The 26,609-nt window shown below is 45.0% G+C and overlaps 1 protein-coding gene and 1 pseudogene across 1 annotated transcript; both read left to right on the top strand.

Annotated features, from left to right (window-relative positions):
• The first annotated feature begins 90 nt into the window (after positions 1–90).
• LOC133381514 (zinc finger protein 208-like) lies at positions 91–23,103 on the top strand (annotated as a pseudogene).
• Positions 13,650–16,194, top strand: LOC133381512 (zinc finger and SCAN domain-containing protein 23-like). The gene is made up of 2 exons (XM_061620702.1): positions 13,650–15,296; positions 15,581–16,194. Exons 1-2 carry the CDS (start codon positions 14,880–14,882, stop codon positions 15,749–15,751), a joined length of 588 nt encoding a protein of 195 aa, XP_061476686.1. The 5' UTR covers positions 13,650–14,879; the 3' UTR covers positions 15,752–16,194.
• Positions 23,104–26,609: the final 3,506 nt, after the last annotated feature.

Genomic DNA, 26,609 nt, shown 5'->3' on the forward strand with positions numbered 1-26,609 from the left:
TCAGCCACACCCTCCTTCTATCTCTTTCCCCTCTAGGAATTTCTTTTTGCTCACTTTAACCCTTAGGAAGTCAGCCAGTGGGATGATCTATCAAAGCGGGAGCCAAGCTTTTTCCCATTACAGTGTTGGAAGAAAACCTGCACTTGGCTGAATTTCCCGTTTCTTAAAGATTCTCAGGCCCTGAGCCTGGCAACCCTAGCTCTTCTTCCATTCATGTTTTAGTCCCTTCCCCTCTGCCCCACGTGCACTGATGGTGCCATATAAACAAACAAACAACAACAGGGATTTTTTTATTCAAGAGAGAATCGTTATCATTCCTCCCAAGGACAGTTGAGAAAATTAACAGACAAGAACGAAAAAGACGAGAAGAAGTTGAAACGGATTAGTCTACCGTCTCTTAATTTGGACTTCTATTACTTACTGTATGTACTTAATTATATGTATCGTTCAAATCTTTTCATAATACTTCAATTTTGACTACTCATTGTTTGCCAATATATGGCTCGGTGTCTCTGTATGTAAGTGGAGGAAAGGAATGGAAACCGAAGGGAGCTGGTGGAATTCGAGTTTGCTCCCTTTTCCTTAATTCTCGTTCACAGGACCGCCATTGCCTCAAGTTGGGATCTAAAGATGTCATCCCTCAGTGGAAAGCAAATGGTTTTTCAGGCTTGCAGAGCAGCCTTCTCGCACGTCTCTCTTGCTTTTCCGTGGAAGCCTGGCTCTTTTCTGAACTTAAAGCCATGAAGCTCACTGGGTGACCTTGGGCGTCATGAAAACCCTATTCATAGCGTCGCCATAAGTCGGAATCGACCTGAAGGCAGTACATTTACATTTTTAATTTTCTCTAAGTGACAAAAGTAGCTGAACTCCCTATAGGGCAAGAACTCCGTGTCTTCCTCTGTTCTGTGAGATGCCTCTTTCCTCCTCGGCTCCCGCTTTGAGAGATCATCCGGCTGCCTGATTTCATAAGGGTTAAAATAAAAGAATCCAGATTGCTAGAGAGGAACGATGGAGGAGGGTGGAGGGGCATCGCCTCTCTTCGAGGGAAATGTACGTGCTACCCTTCTGATGTCACTTCCTGCCCGGCTCTTCCCTTGGAGAAAAAAGGCTCCTCTCCCGCCAGACCTGAAGTTTCGGTGCCCCCTTCTGAGGTTTGGTAAGCCACCCTCCCCCTTCGTGCATTTGGGTGAAGGGGAGTCCCAGGCCGGCTGGGGACGGGGCAAGGCAGGGGAACAAGGAGGGGGCTGGAAGATGCCCCAGATTGCAGGCGCAGCCGGTGAAGGCAGAGAAAAGGCTGGAGCAGCCCTAGAACAGCCTCTTAAAAACCAATCCTAGTTAGTGTGTGCAAATGATGGCGTTGCAAATAATGGTGGTAAACTGCAGCTGGATGAAGAGGTGGTGTGTTTTTCTCTGGGCAACGAGTCTGCATAATAATATGATAATAGCTTGAAATATGCATAAAAGATGCTGAAATCATTTAAGATTTGCTTAGAATATGCTTAAGATTTGCTGGTGTGCCTTCAGAGTCTTATACTTTGATGGTGAATGGATTTCCAGCAACTTCTTTCATGCTGATATATATTTTTGTTTTTCTCTTTCCGCAATGATGGCTAAGGCTACCTAGAATGCATTTTGTTAGTTGTAATGTGCAAGATATGAATAAATAGCATATAGTATAAAGACTGTCCTGCTGTCTGAAGTCCGACTCCCAAAATAGAAAATTTCTAGTACCCCCTAAGGCTCAAGACTTCTTGAGTGGGTCTTCTTCTAATCTATTCTCCACCTACACTAGACAACTGTTGATAACCTGTGAATTTAGGTGACCTAATGTTCAACTTACAAGGACTCTGTGGGGGCTGGCCTTGCTGACATCAAAGCCTTGGTACAATGAGTGAAATCTTGGGGGCAGGGATCATACTGCAAATGGATGGTGACCATGACGGGAGTAGTTTTGGGTGGGAAGTGGAGCTTTCCTATACAGAAGCAGTGTGTCAGACCTCAGTGTGTTGAATGACCTGAACTTGATTCCTAGAGAGAAAGGGAATTTGAGGGGGGGAGGGATCAGTACCCCAAAGCAAAAGCACCTCTGTCTAAAGTCCTTTCCTGCCAGGATTCTAACTTGAGGGAAAGTTGCTGCTGTCTGCTCCAAGCACGGCATTGGTGGCTGTTACTCGCACACAAACTGGTGTCATCACTCCTGGCTGGCACACATGGGCCCGTCCAGACTGGCAACCCCCGAGATGCTGAAGGGATCTTTTAACAGTGAATAGAAAGTCCTACTAAAAAAGTGGCAACCTTTTAATGAATGGAATCAACTTCAGGAGACCCCGACTCAAAGTGGAAAAACCTGTTGTATTAAAAGGGTAAAGAGGTGAAGAGATACAGGCCAGAGCAGCCACCACCTGTCACTCATTCTGGCTGGGATGAAGGCAAAGTTAGTCCTTCATTAATTAGTGGTGACAGTGCCAAAATTATGGATTCTTTGTTTTCTTCCTCCACAAAATGCCCTAAGATCCTTCAGCTTCCTTACCACAACCAGGTCATCAGCTCCAGGAACTGTGGCGTTCCAGTTTAATTAAAAAACATCAGCAAAACTGGTAACTCTTAATTCTGAAAGGGGGCAGTTCAAATCAAAGGATAACCAAAATTATCAATGGATCAAAGTATAAAGATGTTTCATTCCCAATTTTTAAAGTCTTTATTTTTATATTATATATATTTTGCTCTTCCTTTCAAGAGAAGCCCAGGATGGCATCTTCCAGCAGAGCCCTGAAAAGGTCACAGAGATAAGTTAGGGAATATTGGAAGGTGCCTTATACTGAGTCAGATCATTGATCCCTCTATTTCAGTATTGTCTGCACTTATTGGCAGACTCTCTCCAGGATTACAGGCAGGGAGTCTTTTCAGCCCTGTCTGGAGATATTGGCGATTGAAACTGGGACCTTCTGCAAGCGAAGTAGCTGCTCTACCACTGAGCTGCAGCCCTTCTCCTAGAAAGGTCTCCCCTTTTGCTTGTTTGTTCTTAAATAGGCATGGGGGTAATCAGGATTTCAGCTACTTTTGAGCTGCTGTCAGAGATCTGTCAACCATCCAGACACCCAGAGGAAGACATGGCCCCCTTCACTGGGTTTATCTCAAAGGTTATATGCTAGGAAGAATGATCCCCATATTCAAGGATGCTTAGCCAGCACCTTTCCTGCTCTGCCAGCCATTGGCCTAGGTATGGGGTTCCCCATTTGTTTTGACTAATACAGGAAGTGGATCTGTTCTTCAGTACAGGCCTGAGAATCCAGGAAACAATTCCAAAAAAGACATACTGTAAGTAACAGAAGACATGGGGGCGTGCAGTAGAAGGCTGGGAAAGGGAGCATGCACAGGGGTGGGGTGGGCAAAGTTCCAAGAGACAGACCAGCAGGACAGATGCTGCATCTTTTTACCCACAGATTAAAGATGGAACAGCAATACTCAGTTGCCCCTGAGGTAGGAAGAGGCCTCAATGCCATCAAGACTGGGACCTGTGTGGAGGAATTCTCGGGGGGAAATGTGCAGAAGATCTTGGGGGAGAACCCCCTCAGCTCAGATGTGCAGCGCCAGCAGTTCCAGCGTTTCCGCTACCAGGAGGCTGAGGGGCCCCGAGAGGCTTGCAGCCGACTCCACCTTCTTTGCCGTGAGTGGCTGAAGCCAGAGCGACACTCAAAGAACCAGATCCTGGACCTGGTGATCCTGGAGCAGTTCCTGGCTGTCCTGCCCCCAGAGATGGAGAGCTGGGTGAGGGAATGTGGAGCGGAGACCAGTTCCCAGGCGGTGGCCCTGGCAGAAGGTTTCCTCCTGAGCTGGGCAGAGCAGGTAGAGCAGCAGGAGAGAGCTTTTCATCTAGATCAGGGATAGCCAATTTGGTGCCCTCCAGATGTTTTTGAAGTAAAACTCCCATCATCGCTGACCATTCCTCATATTGTCAGGGGCTGATGCAGGCTGGAGTCCGGCAACCTCTAGAGGGCACCACCTTGGCTACTCCTGCTATCAAATACCCTTCCGGATGTTGCCTCCATCGGTCCTCTTCTAATCCTGCTCCCTGTTATATGACTTGAGTTCTTATTATGCTGTTTCAGGAAAAGGGTCTCCTTGCAGAAATAGGAACTGATTTCCTTGAGGTAGAGAAGACTCCATTGGACACCAGGCAGAGGCCGCTGGGTAAGGATGAATGGGGTGTATCTGCACTTGGTCCCTTTCTGTTGATTTGGACTCCTTTAAACTTATCTCCAGCCTTTTCTGCAGCTTGGAAATGCTCCTACTTATATGATGACAAGATTTTGTACGTGGGAATCAGCACTTTGATTTGTGGCCAAGAGTCCAAATGGGGAAAGGTGTTTTGTCACACAATGGAAATATAAACTATGAAAAAACATCAAACTCACTCAACTGATAAGACCCTCATGCAGTTAGACATATAATTGCTTAAGCTCTGAGAAATACAGTAATGGCTCATTTTGTTTCTCACAGGTGATCGAATAATGTCGGAAAGACCTGCTAAACTATCTCCTCTTTGTAGTGGAGAAGGTGCTGATGTCACCCCAGATCAGGTGGGAGAAGAGATGGGGGCAGCCTGGGTGCCTCTGTCCCCTGTTCAATTCCCTGGGTCTGAATGAATTTATTAGTCTGTCCTGAGAATAATGACCAGGCACCTCACCTGGACTAATTTTTGAAGACTGGTAGTAGATCATCTTCACATTTTCTATGAGGAAATGTTTTCTTGCCTTTCAGAGTCCAGTGTCCTTGGAGGATGTGACTGTGTATTTCACGGAAGAGGAGTGGGCTCTTCTGGATCCTGACCAGAGGGTTTTGCATAAGGAAGTCACAGAGGAGATTTGTGGGTCTCTGTCCTGTCTTGGTAAGGCTCACTGTAGGACCCCAATATGCATTTGAAACTCAATATTCCTTCATGTGATGAACCTCAATGTTCTGACGTAGTGTCACCTACTTCATCTGGGATTCTTACCCCCCCGCAGTAAACATTTAATGGACAGCTTATTGTATTTCCTTGACAATGTCCAAGCGGTGTAAACTGTCCAGATAATTTGAGAACTATTAGGGAATTATTAGGCTCTCTGTCAGTTTCTGGTTTGCCAAAGAGCCAGCCAAAATTAGAGATGGAGGGAATTTTATGATTGGGCCACACAACAATCCATCTCAAAAAAGAGGCTGGCTTTTATTGGGCTCAAATTCCCACAAATATGTGAGGTTTTCGCCTTCCCACAAACATCTGATCAGGAGTTCAAAGATGTTCTCTCAGAACCCACTTTTCATTTTGCTCTGTCCCCCGTCCCTAAAATATTTAAGTGCAGTTCTCTGGAATTTCTTACTAAAATGTGGCCTCATGTGCTAACACAGCATAGCTGAGCTCCATTTTGATTTCTAATATACCCACAAGGTGCAAGATTTGGCATTCTGGACTTGTCTTCCCAAGACAGATCCAAAACTTCACTCTGAGTTTATCCTTTTTCCTAGACCTGTGCATAATATGATTTTGGGCGAGGGGGAGTTTACTGTTATAGGACCATTCTAGGACTGGGGTAGCCAACATGGTGCCCTCCAGAGATTGCTGGACTCTCATTCGTATCAGTGGTGATCACTGTCCATGCTGACTTGGGCTGGTGGGAATGGGAATCCAACCATTTCTGGAGTGCACCATGTTGGCTACCCTTGTTACAAGGAAAGGGACTCAGCCCGTAAGAAAAGCCCTTCCTACATCTGCACATTTCCTGCATTTCAAGATTTCAAGTTCTCTTTTTTCCTACTACTCTTGTTTTTTGGGGGGAAGGAAGAACCCTTGAAGGAGAAGAGATGTGGCCAGTACAGAGCCACCCCCTGATCATTTGTCTTCATATGTGTGTGTGTGTATACATACCCACTCACACACACAGCATTTTTACACGCTACTTAAAATTTCTCAAGCCCTCTTCTAGCTTAGTAGGATTTGCCTATATTTATTATTATTATTATTAAATTTTATTTATACCCCTCCTTTCGGCCAAAGGCCCTCTAGGCAGCTTACAAAGAAAAATAAACACAGGTGTAAGAATACAATAAAAACAATAGAATTTACAAGAATTAAATTAAATAACATTATCATTATCGACACTACCAAGAAAGAGGAGGTAGTGTTAGCAGGGGCTGCAGGCAGAAGGGAGACAGGCGTTTGTTACAGCGAAGCTGTTTGCTGTTTCAGTATTGTCTTCCTCTCCATGTCCTCGGGCTCGCTCAGCTGTTGCTCCCCGGACTTCTGCTGCTGGTGATGGTTTATGTTGGGGGGCGGCTGCAGGAGCTCAGAGTCGGGGACCTGGGCCTTGCCAGAGCAGGAGGAGGAGAAGGACGCGGCTGTGGCTGTTGTTGAATGAATAAATAAATAATAAATATTTATAAATAATATAAATGGATTAGATTTATATCCTACCCTTCCTCCCGGAAGGAGCCCAAGGTGGCATTTAAAACATGTATATCTCCACTTTCCACTGTCAAAAATTCACAAGGAATAAAAAAAATAGATTCGACATCCATACAAGATGCTAAAATCACAACATAAAACTACAAAAAACTACAGTGTGAGGAAACATAAGAGTCACACAGATAAGAGCCATCTTAGTCACAGAAGCCTGACTCAAGAGCCCTGCCATAGTCATAGCCCAACTAGTCCAGGATTGTCTGCTCTGACTGGCAGCATTCCTCCAATGCCTAGCACATCTGAGGGCTCCTTCTGTGGTCCTTTACCTGTTGAAGAGGCAGAGTGACCTTGGGACATTCTGCCACGGGGCTTCCCCTTTTCATCTTCTCATTTCCATTGCTCCAAACCCTTCAGAATACCTTTGATGGCTCTATTTACCTGTACAATCTTATAGGCTAGGCTGAACGAGAGTGATTGGGCCAAGATCACCCAATGAGATTCACCCCTGACAGGGAACTGAACCCATGGTCCAAATCCAACAATCTCTGGCATTCCAATTGTCAGTGAATGTCAAACCACAGAGACTTCAGCATGGGGCAAGACCGCTGTCCCACCTAAGTCCTTTCACATCTTTATCGCAAATGCTAACTGAGATTGTTCAGTGATTTGAGGATCCATTTTTTCTGTTACACTCTTATCAATTTCTCTTTTCATTGCAGACTGTGGCGAGTCGGAAGCCAAGAACAAAGCAGAACTATGTGGAAAAGCGACATGGGAAAGAGATAGATCTGAACAGAGCAAAGAGCAGAGAATGAAAACTGAAGCAGAAGAGAAGAGGAGGACTAAATCCTCCGTGTCTCTGGGCAGTGACTACCATACAACTGCAGTGCAAGAAAAAACAGATAAAAGAAACAAAAGAAGTCAATATTTTGGTTATTGGAAAAGTCTCAATTCTAAAAGAAAATGCAAAGCCTACTGCAAAAACCAGAAAGGAGAGAAAGTGTATAAATGCTTGGAATGTGGAAAGAGCTTCAGTCACAAGATATCCCTCACTAATCATCAACGAATTCACACTGGAGAGAAACTATATCAATGCTTGGAATGTGGAAAGAGCTTCATTAGAAATTATTCTCTCACTTTGCATCAAAGAATTCACACTGGGGAGAAACCCTATGAATGTTTCAAGTGTAGAAAGAGCTTCAGTCACAAGGTATCTCTCACTAATCATCAAATAATTCACACTGGGGAGAAACCGTATCAGTGCCTGGAATGTGGAAAGAGTTTCCTTCGCAGTGACAATTTTACTGCCCATCAAAGGATTCACACTGGAGAGAAACCGTATAAGTGTTTAGAATGTGGGGAAAGCTTCAGGTGGAAGCTAATCCTCACTGCCCATCAAGGAATTCACACTGGGGTGAAACCGTATAAATGTTTAGAGTGTGGAAAAAGCTTCAGCTGGAAGAACAAACTTGCTTCCCATCAAAGAATTCACACTGGTGAGAACCCATATAAATGCTTGGAATGTGGAAAGAGTTTCCTTCGCAGTGATAACCTTACTGCCCATCAAAGAATTCACACAGGGGAGAAACCATATAAGTGCTCAGAATGTGGAAAGAGTTTCAGTAGAAATTCCTCCCTCACATTGCATCAAAGAATACATAGTGATGAGAAACCCTATAAATGCTTAGAATGTGGAAAGAACTTGAGCAGCAAGAAAAATCTCATTTCACATCAAAGAATTCACACTGGGGAGAAACCATATATGTGCTTAGAATGTGGAAAAAGCTTCAGCTGCAAGGAGAATCTTACTGCCCATCAAAGAATTCACACCGGGGAGAAACCATATAAATGCCTGGAATGTGGAAAGGGCTTCACTAGAATTCCCTGTCTCACTTCCCATCAAAGAATTCACACTGGGGAGAAACCATATAAGTGCTTGGAATGTGGAAAGAGCTTCTGCTATAAGGAATATCTCACTGCCCATCAAAGAATTCACACTGGGAAGGAACCGTATAAATGCTTGGAATGTGGAAAAAGATTCAGCTGGAAGAACAAGCTTGCTTCCCATCAAAGAATGCACACTGGGGAGAAGCCATATAACTGCTTGGAATGTGGAAAGAGCTTTAGCTGGAAGAAAAATCTCACTTACCATCAAAGAATTCACACTGGGGAGAAGCCATATAACTGCTTGGAATGTGGAAAGAGCTTTAGGTGCAGCACAAGCCTCTGTTGTCATGAAAAGATTCACAAAGGGGGAAATCATATTGGTACTTGGGTGTAGAAAAGAGGTCACTAACCCTTTGCCTGTGTGTGTTTTGTGAGCCTGTAACGCCCCACTGATGCTTCAGTGATGCCCCAGAATTTGAGCTTATCTTTCTTTTTTAGTGAAAGTCTAGCCCTCCTAGAAAGAAAGGTATGGAGCAAAATGTACAGGCACTCTTTTAAGGAATTTCTGTCAATTGAGCCAGCCTGGCTGCTTCTCCTGTCAGTCTTATTAGTCAATGAGTGGAGTCTGAGCTGTGACTGTGTGTTGTTTGGACACCAATTAATAGGAATCCCTGGGGTCCAAAAGACCTACAGTTTTGCTCTCCCTTTTAGTTCACTTTTCTTATCTTCTCTTCCCTAGGCCTTGGAATCTCCATAGTTTGTTCTTCCTTTTCCCTGGCAACTAGGATGTATCTTTCCTGTGTTGGGTTTGCCTGAGATCAGATGGTGCCCAGACATTATTTTCTGCAAATACTACTACACAATAAGTGCATGTTAATGAACCCCAATCCTAAAATGGTTCTCCTCTGCCCTTCAAAGAGTACTCTGCACTTCCAGCCCTTTCCCTCAGGTTTAGGCAAAAGGATAAACTAAAGGGAAGCTGTGGATGTGTCTTCCTAATGCCCAGAATGCCAGATATTGCACCTTGTGAGCTATTGGAGAAACCAAAATGGAGCTCAGCTATGCTGTGTTAGCACTTGGGGAACCTTTTAGTGAGAAATTCCAGAGTTGCATTTCAAGGTTAATGTGAACCCAAAGATCTAAAGAGAAAAAAAAAATTGGGAGGAAGGAGAAAAATGAAAAGCAGGTTCTGAAGGAGCATCTTTGAACTCCTGATCAGATGTTTCCAGAAAGGCAAAAGCCTCACGTATTTGTGGGAGTTTGAGACCAGTAAAAGCCAGCCTCTTTTTTGAGATGGATTGTTGCGTGGCCCAGTCATAAACTCCCCTCCATAGTAGACAGCTGTCCATTCAAGGTTAATGCAGAGAGGTAAGAATCCCAGATGAAGTACATGGCACTTGTCGGGATGCGGAATTGGGGTCCCGTGGATTTAGAGTCAGAAGACGAGGGGGAGGGGAGCCCCCTGTCAGACTTGAGCAAAGGAGAAGGAAAGGAATGTCCAGAGATAGGGTTGCCCAGCAACGGAGATCCTGGGAGCGCCAGAGTCTCAGAGCCAACCTTGAAAGTTCACACGCCTCCCCCTCCGCAAGGACCTCCCCTTACGCCCATACTGGAGTCGGAATCTTCAGAAGGGGAGGGGCCGGCGCTTCCCCCCTCACCGCGTACTCGACGATGAATGAAGAGACAAGAAAGGGGGAGGGGGAGACAGGTGGCCCCGGAGGGTGGATTGAGGCGGAGTGAAAGGCTTCACACCCGTTTGGGTCCTACTTAAGAGTTGGGCGGGAAAGTGCACTTCGCTCTGTCAACTATCTTTCCATATCGCAGGATCTGTAAGTCAGTGGCGCCTTATGAGAAGGCGCAGCGTTTGTGTGGATGTCACTCTAATAAAAACTGAATTGCTTTCACCCACTGGTCTGGTCCCTCAGTCTCATCCTGGACCCGACAGCACTACATAAGGCATGCGGAAGAAAACAAGCCTTCACTCTTCGTTTTGGATTGCAACAAAGTCAGAGATACTTTATTCAAGCAACTGCAAGGGAAAACAGCAGCCGGACAGAGTGTCACCTGTCCTTGAGCAGATCTTCAGCCAGTGTAACCTTTTAGGCAAGTATTTGTACATTTAGGTTATCACAGTTGCAGCGTTGGCTGTTATATCCTGTTAAACATATGCCCAATCAGGAATTGTCCACTTTACCCACTATCTTCCTGAAACACAACTGAACAGCACATTCTGTGGTTTCCTTGACTGCTGCACTTGGGCCTTTTCATTCTTTTCTATTTCCACACTCCCCCCTTTTGTGCTTTTAGCACAGCTAACATACTCAGACCTTCATATTAATCAGCTGCTGAATAAAGTTGCCTGATCAGCTTCAGCAGGTTTAGAATGGCCCTCAGAAGATAACTTTGTTTTTTGGGCCAGTGGGATTACATGTTTAGTATGGACAATGGACAGCACGATCTCATTAAATCTTTTACAACAACAATAAAGAATGATATGAAGTAAAATTATCAAAATTACAGCAGGCCGTACCATATGGTGTGGCTGGTCAGTAGCCTTAGTTACATATCACAATATATCATGGTGAGTACACATAACAGCTGTTCTATAGGCTGTTTTAAAACCATGGCTCTCAGCTTTATATATATATATATATATATATATATATATATATATAAGTCTATGTATTTGTGTCACTAAGTCAGAGATTTTCTGTATTTCTGGTAATAAAGCATGGAGGTTTTGGAATCTGGAACCAAAGTGATCCTCTTAAATGAAAGGTGCTATCTTATGCTAGACTGTCAGAACTGATCTGCAGGCCAGCAGATGGTACCATTTCATGATTTAGTAATTAATACCAAGTGGACGTCTTGTAAGATGGTGCTGTTGGCCCATTGTAACTGTAGGGGTGCTAAGGGCCTAACCAAACATCAGGTGTTACCCCAGGACACTTACCATAAATTGGCTCGGCTCACCAGGTGGTTTGATTTCCCAAATATCTCGGTGTATTACTGAGCCTGGGGTCAGTAGTCGCTGCCTAACTTCAGAAGGTAGGACCACACATAAGAGGTGATTAATGTCTATGATGGATTGTAACACTGAACAATTGTTTGGAGTTCTCTGAATTTTTCAGGATCCTCCCTGATGCTAGGGATTCTTTAACTAGATTCCTAAGATCTCCTGGAGTCCACGGAGCATGCACCGTGGCCAAGTTGTTTCCATCACCAGGCAATTGTCTTAAGGGTGCTTGGATTACTCCCAAATATATCTTTTGATTTGTGGTGGACTGAAAGTTTCGGATCCAAAAGTCACACCTGCCTCTCAATACAATAGGGGTTCTTCTTCTCCCACTGGTCTTTGTTCTAGCTCTGGCAAGGGTGCCGGTTGTTGTGGTAGTGGGGGAGGAGGTGGAGGGGTGGGAGTCTGGTGGCTAAAAAAAATCAGTACCTTCCACAGTTTCTCCATTGTACTCTTGTTTTGGTAAGTTGGGGATATAGAGAAGCTGAGGGAGGTGGGGAAGTTGGGCCAGGTAGGCATCCAGCCACTTAGATCCTGTATTTAGGCTTTTAGTTTTTCTTGGGAATCCTATAGACTCCTCACTCGAGACTCATGGAATCTCTTTGAAGTTTTGTTATACCTATTGAAATAGGCTTCCCATTGACTACCAGGGGTTGACTCAAGGGCTCCTTTTAAGTGCACAACTTTACCCAAATCAAAGGTACATTCAAGTGGAAACTTGCTTAGATGGGTCATTATGGGTGTAAAAATTCAATTTATCCAAATACTTGCAAGTCCTGTGACCATAATGCACGTACATATAGTACGCCACAATGCTGTTTGGCCGGGTAGGTACACCTTTTGACTGACTGCCCCCCATTCTTCAGTCACTCAGGGAAGGTTCCACTGGGTCCGGCTGCATAGAGGCTTAAGTCCCAGACCTGGTCAGTGGAGTTGTGAGCAAAGGTTTTTGCTGGGTCACAAGGTTTGGCTGCCCCCCCTTGCTTTCAGAACTCCCTCACGGGGTAGTCCTGGGGCAGCTGGAGTCAGCTTAAGGCTTAGACCTGGTCAGCAGCATTCATACCAGGCACTCATATTTACTTCACCAAACTTAGATCCATTCTTATTTTATTCCCTGAGTCTGGACTCAGTACAACTTTTCTCTTATTCGAGGCAGCAAACTCCTCAGCACCGTTCTTCCCGATGGGCAGTGCTCCTCTGATAACCCTAATAGATATTTCAAAAGATTTTTTACCTTGTATGGTGCCTTGGGGTTCGAAGGGGAATGGTTTGCAGCTGTTGCTGCTGCCTCAACTGGACATTGTGATCCGAGTCACGGCACCAAGAGTTGTGGAAGAAAACTAGCCTTCACTCTTCGTTTTGGATTGCAACAAAGTCAGAGACGCTTTATTCGAGCAATTACAAGGGAAGATAGCAACTGGACAGAGTGTGCCCTGTCCTTGAGCAGATCTTCAGCCAGTGTAACCTTTTGGGAAAGTATTTATACATTTAGGTTATCAAAGTTGCAGCATCAGCTGTTATATCCTGTTAGACATGTGCCTAATCAGGCATATTTACCCACTTTGTTCCTGAAACACAAATGAACAGCACATTTTGTGGTTTCCTTGACTCAAAAACAAGTTCTTTTCCCTCGTCACGTATACAAGTCATCCAAGATGGCTGCAATTAGGCCATTTCATTCTTTTCTACTTCCACAGACACCAGGCAATACGAATCCCTGGGATCCAAAAGAGCTGGTGTGTTGCCCTCCTTTTTAAGTGCATCTTTCATGCTTCTGTATTGTTTTCCTAGTCCTTACAATCTTGATAGTTTGCTCTTCCTTATCCCTAACAACCAGGGTGTATCTTTTCTGTACTGGGTTTGTCTCAATTCCAGTAGTGCCAGAAGTTACTTTCTGCAAACGCTACTGCACAGCAAGTGTTAGTGAATGTTAACAAAGCCCCTCCTCCCAACCCCAAGCCAAACCTGAAAACTTTGCAAAGAGGGTTTGGGATGTCTCCTGATATGCACGAGCTAATATGGAAACTTTCTTACTCTTTGGGTCTTCCTAGTGCTTATATTTTGACGGCTAGGTGTTTGACATTGTGTGGCTCAGTGTACAAAGCAAGCAAATGGATTTAGAATTCTCTCCCACTTCTTAATTCCCATTCACAGGACCTCCACTGCATCCAATTGAGATTTAAGGGCAAGGTCATCCCTCAATGCAACACATACTGTATGGTGTCTCAGGCTTTCAGAGCATCATTTTATATTTCATAGCAAAGCCATACGCTGGGCATGAGTCTCTTGCAATCCAGTGGAGGCCTTCTTTATATATTTCTGCTTTAACTGAGTTTAACTTTGTCTAACTGACAAAACTATCTGAACTGACTTGGCCTTCAGATTCCATTCAACTTCCAGATACAGCAACATATCTTCCCTTCTCATGCAAGCCAAACCAGTTTGGAGACTTCTCTGCAGGCAAGTAAAAGAATTCTGTTCATTCTTGAGAAGCACAACAAAGATTTTTCTTCAAGACAGAATTGTTATCATATCTCACTTGACAGCTGAGAAAATTAACACACAAGACAGAAAAAGATAAGAAGTCATCAGAATGGATTGTTCCTTACGTTGGACTGATTATTACTGTTTCCTAGGAAGATATATACTTCATTTGTGTGTATGTATGGAGGGAGAGAGAATGTAGCTCCTTTTCTTGGTACTTGTCATTGATTCTATTTTGATTGTTAGTTGTTTGACATTCCGTGGCTCAGGGAGGTGGAGACAACAAAAAGGACCAAATGAAATGTGTGTTTGCTCCCTTTTCCTTAATTCCCGTTCACAGGATGACCATTGCCTCAAATGGAGATCTGTTGGCAGGTCATATCTACAAAGTATACAGTTTTTCAGGCTTTGTAGCAAAGCCATATGCTGGGCATGAGTTCCATGTTCTCCCAGGGAGGGCTGGTTTTCCCCCCGTTCTGTCTGAACTTAATTTTCTGTAACTGCCAAAAGTAGCTGAACTGACTGGTGTTATCACACATGTGCCCATCCAGACAGGTAACCCCTGGGATACAGAAGGGACCTTTTAAGAGTGAATAGAAAGTGCTACTGAAAATTGGCAATCTTCTCATCAAAGAAATCAAACTCAGAAGACCTCGACTGAAAGTGAACAACCGTGTTTTATTAAAAGGGTAAATAGGTGAAGAGAGCCTACAGGACAGGGCAGCCCCCACCCGCATCCATATCCCATCACTCAATGCCTGCTGAGGTGAGGGTAAAGTCAGTCCTTCCTTAATTTATGACGTCAATCCCCAAAATGTAGATCACTGGGTTTTTATCAAAGCTTATATGGTAGAAACAATAATCCTCATATTTGACTATTCTTAGCCAGCACCTTTCCTGCTCTGCAAGCCTCCGGTCTAGGCATAGTGATCCCTATTTGGCTTCGCTCATTCTATGAACTTCGCTTCTTCTGAACACGGCCTCAGAATGCTGAAAACCATTCCCAGAAGCAGAGAAGGGATGAGGACCCCATGAAAGGCCAAGAGATCAAAGATGGAACAGCAAGACCCAGCTACCCCTGAAGCAGGACTTGGCCCTGTTGCCATCAAGACTGAGACCCATGGGGAGGAATTCTTGGGGGGAAACGTGCAGAAGATCTTGAGGGAGAACCCTCTCAGCTCAGATGTGCAGCGCCAGCAGTTTCGGCGTTTCCCCTACCAGGAGGCTGAGGGGCCCCGAGAGGCTTGCAGCCGACTCCACCTTCTTTGCCGTGAGTGGCTGAAGCCAGAGCGGCACACAAAGAACCAGATCCTGGACCTGGTGATCCTGGAGCAGTTCCTAGCTGTCCTGCCCCCAGAGATGGAGAGCTGGGTGAGGGAATGTGGGGCTGAGAGGAGTTCCCAGGCGGTGGCCCTGGCAGAAGGTCTCCTCCTGAGCCTGGCAGAGGACGAGAAGCAGGAAGAGCAGCAGGTGAGAGGGCTTCATCCAGACCAGGGTCAGCCAACGTGGTGCCTTCCAGATGTTGAAGTAAAGGTCCTATAATTGCTGGCCAGTGTGTTGGCTGGGGCTGATGTGAATTGGTGTCCCCTCCCAACTGAAGGGCACCACTTTAGCTACCATGATATCAAGTATCTCTAAGAGTTTTCCATCTATCCTTCCTTTTCTATATCAAATACTCCTCTGGGTTTTGCCTCTGTCAGTCCTCTTTTAATCCTGCTGCCATTATATGACTTGTTTTTATTATGCTGTTTCAGGAAAAGTCTGTCTATGCAGAAATAGGAACTGATTTCTCTGAGGCAGAGAGGACTCCATCGGACATCAGGCAGAGGCTGCTGGGTAAGGATGAATGGGCCGTATCTCCATTTGGTCTGTCTCTGTTGATGTTGACTCCTTTACTCTTGTCTCCGAGAGCCAGTGTGGTGTAGTGGTTAAGGTGTTGGACTACGACCTAGGAGACCAGGGTTCAAATCCCCACACCGCCATGAAGCTCACTGGGTGACCTTGGGGCAGTCACTGCCTCTCAGCCCCAGAGGAAGGCAATCGTAAACCTTCTCTGAATACCTCTTACCATAACAACCTTATTCATATGGTCGCCATATGTCGGAAACAACATTTTCCATGCTCGTCTCCAGCTTTTTCCACAGCTCAGAAATGCTCCTACTTACATCATGATTTTTTACGTGGGAACCATCACTTTGATTTCTGGCTTAGAGCTCAAATGAGGAGATGTTTTATCGCACAACTGAAACATAAATTGTGAATAAATACCTCACTCAGCTGATAAGACCCTCATGCAGTTAGACACATATATTTTAACCTCTGAGAATAGCGTACTGTATATTACAGGCTTTTGGGCCTATTTTCTTTTTCACAGGTAATGGAATGATGTCAGTGAGACCTAATAAGTCATCTCCCCTTTCTGGTGGAGGAGAAGCTCTTGCTATCGCCCCATATCAGGTAGGGGAAAGACTCGGAAGTGGGAGAGCCTGGGGGCAGCCTGGGTGCCTCTCTGTCCATGGGTCTGAATGAATTTCCCTCCTCTTTGCGTCTCCCAAAGCCATCCTCAACAAAAGCTGTGAATGCCATTTAAGAAGGTTTCTGTCCTTAGAACGATGACCAGCCACCTCACCTTAACTATGTTTTCCATGTAGGTAGCAGATAATCTTTTTGCTTTCTGTGAAGACAAAATGTATTGTTTCTCTTTTAGGATCCAGTGTCTTTGAAGGATGTGGCTGTGAATTTCACGGAAGAGGAGTGGGCTTTGCTGACTCCTGACCAGAGAGCTCTGCATAGCGAAGTCATGGGAGGGATTTGTGGGACTTTGTCCTGTCTTGGTAAGGCCCCCTGTTCAGACGTAACTTGTTTTGTTGTTGTTGTTATGTGCATTCAAGTCGATTACGACTTATGGTGACCCTATGAATCAGTGACCTCCAATAGCATCATCAACCACCCTGTTCAGATCTTGTAAGGGCAGGTCTGTGGCTTCCTTTCTGGAATCAATCCATCTCTTGTTTGGCCTTCCTTTTTTTCTGCTCCCTTCTGTTTTTCCCAGCATTATAGTCTTTTCTAGTGAATCATGTCTTCTCATTATGTGTCCAAAGTATGATAACCTCAGTTTCATCATTTTAGCTTCTAGTGACAGTTCTAATTAGTTCTAACACCCAATTATTTACCTTTTTCGTGGTCCATGGTATGCACAAAGCTTTCCTCCAACACCACATTTCAAATGAGTTGATCTTTCTCTTATCTGCTATCAGTTTTGTAACTTTCGAACTTTCACATCCATACATAGAGATTGGGGATACAGTGGTTTGAATGATCCTGACTTTACTGTTCAATGATACATCTTTGCATTTGAGGACCTTTTCTAGTTCTCTCCTAGCTGCCCTCCCCAGTCCTAGCCGCTTTCTGATTTCTTGACTATTGTCTCCATTTTGGTTAATGACTGTGCCAAGGTATTGCTAATCCTTGACAAGTTCATTGTCCTCATTGTCAACGTTAAAGTACATAAATCTTCTGTTGTCATTATTTTGGTCGTTTTGACATTCAGCTGTAGTCCTGCTTTTGTGCTTTCCTCTTCAACTTTCATCAGCATTGGTTTCAAATCATTACTGGTTTCTGCTAGTAGTATGGTATCGTCTGCATATCTTAAATTATTTATATTTCTCCCTCCAATTTTCACACCTCCTTCATCTTGGTCCAATCCTGCTTTCCGTATGATATGTTCTGCATATAGGTTAAACAAATAGGGTGATAAAATACACCCCTGTCTCACATCCATTCTGATTGGGAACCAATCGGTTTCTCCATATTCTGTCCTTACAGTAGCCTCTTGTCCAGTGTATAGGATGCGCATCAGGACAGTCAGATGCTGTGGCACCCCCATTTCTTTTAAAGCATTCCATAGTTTTTCATGATCTACACAATCAAAGCTGTAATCTATAAAGCACAGGGTGATTTTCTTCTGAAATTCCTTGCTCCGTTCCATTATCCAACGTATGTTTGAGATGTGATCTCTGGTGCCTCTTCCCTTTCTAAATCCAGCTTGGACGTCTGGCATTTCTCGCTCCATATATGGGAAGAGTCTTTGTTGTAGAATCTTGAGCATTACTTTACTTGCATGGGATATTAAGGCAATAGTTCGATAATACTGCATTCCCTGGGATCCCCTCTCTTTGGAATTGGGATGTATATGGAACGCTTCCAGTCTGTGAGCCATTGTTTAATTTTCCATACTTGTTGACAAATGTTTGTTAAAATTTGGACAGATTCAGTCTCAGTAGTTTGTAGCAACTCTATTGGTATCATCTATTCCTGGTGATTTGTTTCTTCCAAGTATTTTAAGAGCAGCTTTCACCTCACATTCTATAATTTCTGGTTCTTCATCATAAGGTTCCTCCATGTAATTTGTTATGTGCCTTCAAGTCGATTACGACTTATGGCGACCCTATGAATCAACGACCTCCAGTAGCATCTGTTATAAACCACGGTGTTCGGATCTTGTAAGGTCAGGTCTGTGGCTTCCTTTCTGGAATCAATCCTATCTCTTCTTTGGCCTTCCTCTTTTTCTACTCCCTTCTGTTTTTCCCAGCATTATTGTCTTTTCTAGTGAATCATGTCTTCTCATGATGTGTCCAAAGTATGATAACCTCAGTTTCATCCTTTTAGCTTCTAATGGTAGTTCTGGTTTAATTTCTTCTAACACCCAATTATTTGTCTTTTTTGTGGTCCATGGTATCGGTCGTAATATCTGTTTTCAAATTCCATATTTCTATAATTAATGCACCCAAATATTCTGATGTACTGCCACCTATTTCAACTGGGATTCTTAATCTTCTCCAGATAAACTTATATGACAGCCATCTATTCTATCTGAATACAGATCTCTAGTTATGCCCTTCTAAAATGATGGTCCAATTCAGTGGAATTTCTCACTAGAAGTTTTCTCCAACTGCTAAAACAGCATAGCTGAGCTCCATTGGAGTTTCTAATATAGCCCACTAGGTGCAACATTTGGCATTTTGGGCTTTGGGAGGACACATCCAAAGCTCCCCTCTTAGTTCATCCTTTTTCCTAGACCTGGAGCAGAGTGGTGGCAGTGCATCCTACTCTTTGGGGGAGAGGAGGACTGTTTTAAGACTGGGGTAGCCGTCATGGGGTGCTCCACAGATTGCTGGACCCTTGTAGGAAAAGGAACTTGGATGCTGCAGAGCCACCCCTCCCGCAATTTGTCCACAGATGAGTGTGTGTGTTTGTGTACATGCCCTCCTACCCATATTTTTTCACAGTTCCTAAATTTCAGCGTTTCAAGCCCTCTTCTTGCACCCTAGTAGAATATCATAGAATAGTAGAATTGGAAGGTGCCTATCAGGCCAACAAGTCCAACCCGCTGCTCAATGCAGGAATCCAAATCAAATCAAATTTTTCTCACTTCACTTGCTCCAAAGAGTTCCAAAGAGAATATCTGTGGTTGTTTTACTTATCTGTACAACTTTGTAGGCTAGGCCGAATGAGAGTGATTGGCCCAGGACCACCCAATGGGATTAACCTCTGACTGGGAGCTGAACCCAGATCACCGTGGTCCAAATCCAACAATCCGTATCACTCCAATTGTCAGTGAATGCCAGAAAACAGAGACTGTTCAACCCGGAGTAAGATCTGTCTTTCATCTAAGTCCTGTCAATTCTTTCTTCATCACAAAAGTTATTTGGGATTGTTCAGTGATTTGAGGATCCATTTCTTCCCTCATGGTCTTATCAGGTTCTCTCTTCTTTGCAGAAGGTGAGGAATGGAAAGCCAAGAGGAAGGGAGAACTTTGTGGGAAAGAGAGACAGGAAAGAGACAGATCTGAAAACAAGGAAGAGCAGAGAAGGAATCCTGAAGCAGAAGAGAAAAGGAGGAATAAATCTTGTGCTTCTTACGGCAGTGGCTACCAAAAAACTGCCATCCAAGAAAAAACAGATCAAAGAATGAGAAGAATTAAATATTTTCATTGTTCGAAAAGTCTCAATTCTAAAAGAAAGTGTAAAGCCCACTACAAAAACCAGAAAAGTGAGAAAGCATATCAATGTTTGGAATGTGAAAGGAGGTTTAGCTGCAAGGCAAGTCTCATTTTGCATCAAAGAATAAACACTGGTGAGAAACCATATAAGTGCTTGGAATGTGGAAAGAGCTTCCGTCAGAAGACACATCTGACTTGCCATCAAAGAATTCACACTGGAGAGAAACCATGTGAGTACTTAGAATGTGGAAAGAGCTTCAGTTGGAAAGAGCAACTCACTGCCCATCAGAGTATTCACACTGGGGAGAAACCATATAAGTGCTTAGAATGTGGAAAGAGCTTCAGTTGGAAAGAGCAACTCACTGCCCATCAAAGTATCCACACTGGGGAGAAACCATATAAGTGCTTAGAATGTGGAAAGAGCTTCAGTAGGAAACAAGCACTCACTTTCCATCAAAGAATTCACACTGGGGAGAAACCATATAAGTGCTTAGAATGTGGAAAGAGCTTCAGATGGAAACAGGAACTCACTGCCCATCAAAGAATTCACACTGGGGAGAAACCATATAAGTGCTTAGAATGTGGAAAGAGCTTCAGTTGGAAATGTCTACTCACTTCCCATCAAAGAATTCACACTAGGGAGAAACCGTATAAGTGCTTAAAATGTGGAAAGAGCTTCAGTTGGAAAGAGCAACTCACTGCCCATCAAAGTAATCACACTGGCGAGAAACTGTATAAATGCTTGGAATCTGGAAAGAGCTTCACTAGATATTCCTCTCTCACTTTGCATCAAAGAATTCACACTGGGGAGAAACCATATAAGTGCTTAGAATGTGGAAAGAGCTTCAGTAGGAAACAGCAACTCACTGCCCATCAAAGAATTCACACTGGGGAGAAACCATATAAGTGCTTAGAAGGTGGCAAGAGCTTCCGCAGGAAACAGCATCTCACTGCCCATCAAAGAATTCACACTGGGGTGAAACCATATAAGTGCTTAGAATGTGGAAAGAGCTTCAGTAGGAAACAGCAACTCACTGCCCATCAAAGAATTCACACTGGGGAGAAACCATATAAGTGCTTAGAATGTGGAAAAAGCTTCAGTAGGAAACAGGAACTCACTGCCCATCAAAGTATCTACAGTGGGGAGAAACCATATAAGTGCATAGAATGTGGAAAGAGCTTCAGTAGGAAACAGCAACTCACTGCCCATCAAAGTATCCACAGTGGGGAGAAACCATATAAGTGCTTAGAAGGTGGAAAGAGCTTCCGCAGGAAACAGCAACTCACTGCCCATCAAAGAATTCACACTGGGGAGACACCATATAAGTGCTTAAAATGTGGAAAGAGCTTCAGTTGGAAAGAGCAACTCACTGCCCATCAAAGTATCCACAGTGGGGAGAAACCGTATAAGTGCTTAGAATGTGGAAAGAGCTTCAGTAGGAAACAGGAACTCAGTGCCCATCAAAGTATCCACAGTGGGGAGAAACCATATAAGTGCTTAGAATGTGGCAAGAGCTTCAGTAGGAAACAGGAACTCACTGCCCATCAAAGAATTCACACTGGGGAGAAACCATATAAGTGCTTAGAATGTGGGAAGAGCTTCTGCAGGAAACAAACACTCACTTTCCATCAAAGAATTCACACTGGGGAGAAACCATATAAGTGCTTAGAATGTGGAAAGAGCTTCAGTTGGAAAGAGCAACTCACTGCCCATCAAAGTATCCACAGTGGGGAGAAACCATATAAGTGCTTAGAATGTGGAAAGAGCTTCAGTAGGAAACAAGCACTCACTTTCCATCAAAGAATTCACACTGGGGAGAAACCATATAAGTGCTTAGAATGTGGGAAGAGCTTCAGTAGGAAACAGGAACTCACTGCCCATCAAAGAATTCACACTGGGGAGAAACCATATAAGTGCTTAGAATGTGGAAAGAGCTTCCGCTGGAAACAAGCACTCACTTTCCATCAAAGTATTCACACTGGGAAGAAACCATTTAAGTGCTTAGAATGTGGAAAGAGCTTCAGTTGGAAACAGCAACTCACTGCCCATCAAAGAATTCACACTGGGGAGAAACCATATAAGTGCTTAGAATGTGGAAAGAGCTTCCGCTGGAAACAAGCACTCACTTTCCATCAAAGTATTCACACTGGGGAGAAACCTTTTGCTTAGAATGTGGAAAGAGCTTCAGTAGGAAACAGGAACTCACTGCCCATCAAAGAATTCACACTGGGGAGAAACCATATAAGTGCTTAGAATGTGGAAAGAGCTTCCGTCAGAAGACAAATCTCACTTCTCATCAAAGAATTCACACTGGGGAGAAACTATATAAGTGCTTAGAATGTGGAAAGAGCTTCAGTTGGAAACAGCAACTCACTGCCCATCAAAGCATTCACACTGGCGAGAATCCTTTTAAGTGCTTAGAATGTGGAAAGAGCTTCAGTAGGAAACAGGAATTCACTGCCAATCAAAGAATTCACACTGGGGAGAAACCATATAAGTGCTTAGAATGTGGAAAGAGCTTCCGCTGGAAACAAGCACTCACTTTCCATCAAAGTATTCACACTGGGGAGAAGCCATATGAATGCCTGGAATGTGGAAAGGGCTTTACTAGAAATTCCTCTCTCACTTTGCATCAAAGAATTGACAGAGGGGAGAAACCATAGAACTGCTTGGAACATGGAAAGAGCTTCAGAAGTAGCACTAGTGTTTATTGTCATGAAAGATTTCAGAAATGTGGAAACCATGTTATGAGTGTAGAATGGGGTGGCTGACCTGTTGCCTGTGAGTGTTTTGGAGCCCTGCGGAGACCTTCAGAAGCGTCCCCCAACGCCCGTGCACTGTGGGATGTTAGAGAAGAGATCCTGACCTTCCCCTGTGTGATCCTGGCCTCCCTTCTCTTTTCACACTACACTGCCCTCACCCAGAACCCATCCCCCCTTTCTTTGTAGAGTGAATTCTGATTTTCCCAATCTTGGGAAAATCCTAAAATAAAAATACAAATTCCATCCGCTGCTCCCTGGTTGGTGCTGCTGGTTGCATTCTCTTTAGCTGAGGTGGAACCAGAAAGAGCTGTGAACTATTAATATGAAGGGGCCTGAGTTTGTCATGTCCATTAATTTTAAAGGATCCACTCTGAGGTGGAAGTTGGGTGCAACCCACATATTAGTTTTATGACTCTTTTGTGCAAATCTGTTATTTTGAAAACCTTGTATTTTTTAACAAAATAAATTCATGCCCACAATGGACCTCAAGTTTCAAGACCTTATGGTGGTCAGGGAAGAAGTACTAATGAAGGGGAGAAAACAACACTCAGGGTTGAATACATCCCATCAAGCACAACCCAGTAATGTGGAGGGAGAAGATACTTTGGACACCTAAGCGCCTGGGCCTTCAACAGGTAGGACAAAAGGGTCTGTTTCTAGAAGGACCAGCAGGTAGCCAAGACAGCTTTCATTGTTTTAAAGAAGTAAGTTTGTATGTGGTTTAGGGAAAAAAAGATAGCCTTGTGCTGAACGCCCCTGTCGTTTCAGGTTTTTAAGTAGCTAAGGAGTAAAGTCACTCCAGCGAGAGAGAGGAGACCAGGCTGGGTCTTGGGAGGGGCCCACACTGCTGAACAGCTGCTGCCACTGCCCCACTCACAGCAAGCAAGCTGATCCTGTAAGGATGAGCAGAGGAAGAAGGCCTCTCAACCCACCCACAACAGTGGAGTAGTTGTCATGGGCTGCGCAGGGTCATCGTCCCTTTCTTTTTGGGGATGTGCATCCCACCCGGGTCCCTCTGTTTCCGCAACCGACTGCATTACTTTCAAAAGGCCTCTTTCCCCGTCACTGTTGCCACCTGCACAGAACTGCTTGCGAGTGCCTGTAGCACCAACAGCGGCTGCTCCCCGAGAGAGCAAAGCCTTCCGCCTCCCAGTGCAGCAGCAGCACCTCTGCCCACCGGCGTTATTTCCCCCGCCTCAGCCAGCTTTCCTGTACTGAGCAGGAGGGACGCTGGTAGAGGTTGAATTGCATGCAGGGCGGAGGAGGAGGAGGATATTTATACACACACACCTGGAGTGATTTCTCCTCCTTTGTAAACTCCAGCCAGCATGTTGGTGGGGAAAGGCATGACTCGCAGCACAACAACAATAATAATATTAATAAGAATATTAATAAGAAATGCTGTACAGGTTGAAGACCAGCCTTGAGGGCTTTGCTAGTGGAGCTCTCTGATGTTTGTTTTTCCACAGTGAACTGGGCAGGAGGGGAAATTGGCAGGAACTAGCGCTGCCTCGCTCCGGATGGACCTAGGCAGACTGGTGCGAAACCACATAAATGCCTGGAATGTGGAATGAGCATCAGTACAAATTCCTGTCTCCCTGCCCATCAAAAAATTCACACTGATAAGAAGTCATATGAAAGGAAGGGCCTTAGCTGGAAAAGTAAGCTTGCTTCCCATCAAAGAATTCACATTCGGGAATGACCATATAAAGGCTTATCATGTGGAAAGAGCTTCAGCTATAAGGAAAATCTTGCTGTCCATCAAAACTTCACACTGGGGCTATCAGCACTATAACACTGCTTGGAATTTGGAAAAAGCTTCAGCTGCAAGCACAAGTGGGTGGAGCAGCTGCTTTGCATGCAGAAGGTTGCATGTTCAATCGCCAGTGGCATTTCCTTGTGTGAAACCGTGGAGAGCTGCTGCCAGCCAGTGCAGACAGCAGTGACATAGATGGACCCCAGTGCTCTGAGTCGGTATAGGACAGGAGCTCCCCGTCTTCCTGTTCTCTGCAAGGCCTCTTTCCTCCTTGGCTCCCGCTTTGAGCGATCATCCGTCTGCCTGATTTCATAAGGGTTAAAATAAAGGAAACCAGATTGCTAGGGAGGAAGGATAGAGGAAGTGGTTGGAGGGGAATCCATGCTCTTCAAAGGCAATGCGGTTCCTCTCCCTCTGAAGTCACTTCCGGCCTGGCTCTTTCCTTGGAGAAAAGCAGCACTGCCCCCCTGTCTCTCCCCCAAGGGTTGCTGCATCGGTGGCCCCTTCTGGGTTCCGGTCAGCCTCCCCTCCCCCGTTGGGCATTTGGGCAAAGGGGAGTCCCAGAGCTGTGGGGGAGGATGCAGAGGAGGAAGTGCAAGAAAGGGGAGTGAGGACAAATTAGGAAACTCCTTATGATTGCAGCCCCTGTCGGTGAAGGCAGAGAAAAGTCTGGAGCCATAGCAAGGGAGAACTTCACCCTGTAAGGAGGTGGCCCATGTTGAGCTGACCCTGTCAGGATCCCCCATCACAACATCCACCATCAGGGAGCAGAGCTTCCTTCCCCCTCCTCTTGAAAATGAATTGTACTTAATGAGATATGCAAATAATGGTGGTAGACTGCAGCTGGGTGGAGAGGTGGAGTGTTTTTATCTGGCTGAGGAATCTGCTTAACAACCGATGGGCGAAGAAAAAAATAGGCAAGGCCTTGGTCCCCTGAGTGAAATCTTGGGGGCAGGGATCATATTGCAAATGAATGCTGTTTGATGGGAGTAGTTTTGGGTGGGAAGTGGAGCTTTCCTATACAGAATCAGTGTGCCAGACCTCAGTGTGTTGAATGACCAGAACTTGATTCCTAGAGAGGAAGGGAATTTGGAGGGGCTCTGTGTACCCCAAAGCCCCTTCCTGCCAGGATCTTAACTTGAGTGAAAGAAAGTGCTGTTTGCCCCAAGCGCGGCATCGGTGCCCCCCTCTGAAATCTCATGAATCCCCTTCCCCTTTGTGCATTTGGCTGAAGGGTTTCCCCAGGGCTGCAGGGGAGGGCTCATAGGAGACCTGTTCAGCTGATCCATCCAAATCAGGGAGGGGACCCTTTTCCTTTCCTCTCTTGGCAAGGCCAAGACACCCCACAGTGAGTGAGGAGAGTGAAAGCAGATCTTGAATGCCCCCGTTACTTACACACTAACTGGTGTTATCACTTGTCATGAGCCAGGCTGGGAGAGGGCGGATAGAGGAGGGCGAAACATGATGAGGAACCCGGAGAGGGAGCAAGCAGAGGGGTGGACTCACAGGGCGACTCAACCCCTGTCTTTGACAGCTCAGCCCCAGACTCCCCTATTGAAGCACCGCCTGGCCCAACTGAACATGCCCATGGCGCCCACACCAGACACTCAGCTTTGCACTTCAGATGTTTCCCAGCTGAGTGCTGCCCAGCTTCCCACAGCCGAACGGACATCTAGCAGCCCCCTTCAGTCGGAGAGGGAAGCTGAGATTAAACCACCTTCACCCTGCGCTGGGAGGCGCTTCAGGTGGGAAGTTCAACAGTTAGAACTGAGGCGGAGCCTTCGTTTGCACGTTGAATCCAGGCCTACTTAAACTGACTTGGGGGGGACCCGGATGCCGAGTCAATGTCTTGGAGTCGTGAAGCTGTGCTTATTTAGCGCTAGAGCAGAGCAAAGTTCTTAGAAAGAGCAGTTAGTTTAATGAGGGGCACAGCTTCTGTCTATAGCTTTAATAACAAGAGAAAGCACCAGAGCCGTGTCTGTCTCTGACACCTTCGATTTCAGGCATGACATCACTCCTACCTCCTTCCTACCCTCCCCCTGATCTCTGCAAGGCCAAGACACCACTTTAAGTGAGGAGGGATTGAAAGTAGGTCTGTGAACGCCCCCATTACTCACGCACTGACTGGTGTCATCACTCTTCCTGGCTGACACACGTGGGCCCATCCAGGCTGGCAACTCCTGGGAAGCAGAAGGGATCTTTCAACATTGAATGGAAAGCACTACTCGAAAAGTGGCAACCTTTGAATCAAAGGAATCAACTT

The sequence above is a fragment of the Rhineura floridana genome, chromosome 3 (assembly GCF_030035675.1).
Source record: "Rhineura floridana isolate rRhiFlo1 chromosome 3, rRhiFlo1.hap2, whole genome shotgun sequence".
In the NCBI taxonomy this organism is placed as follows: domain Eukaryota; kingdom Metazoa; phylum Chordata; class Lepidosauria; order Squamata; family Rhineuridae; genus Rhineura; species Rhineura floridana.

Coding starts and splice junctions, on each gene's coding strand:
- LOC133381512 (XM_061620702.1), top strand. CDS start 14,880: ATGGAACAGCAAGACCCAGCTACCCCTGAAGCAGGACTTGGCCCTGTT. Junction 15,297..15,580: donor AGAAGCAGGAAGAGCAGCAG/GTGAGAGGGCTT, acceptor ATGCTGTTTCAG/GAAAAGTCTGTCTATGCAGA.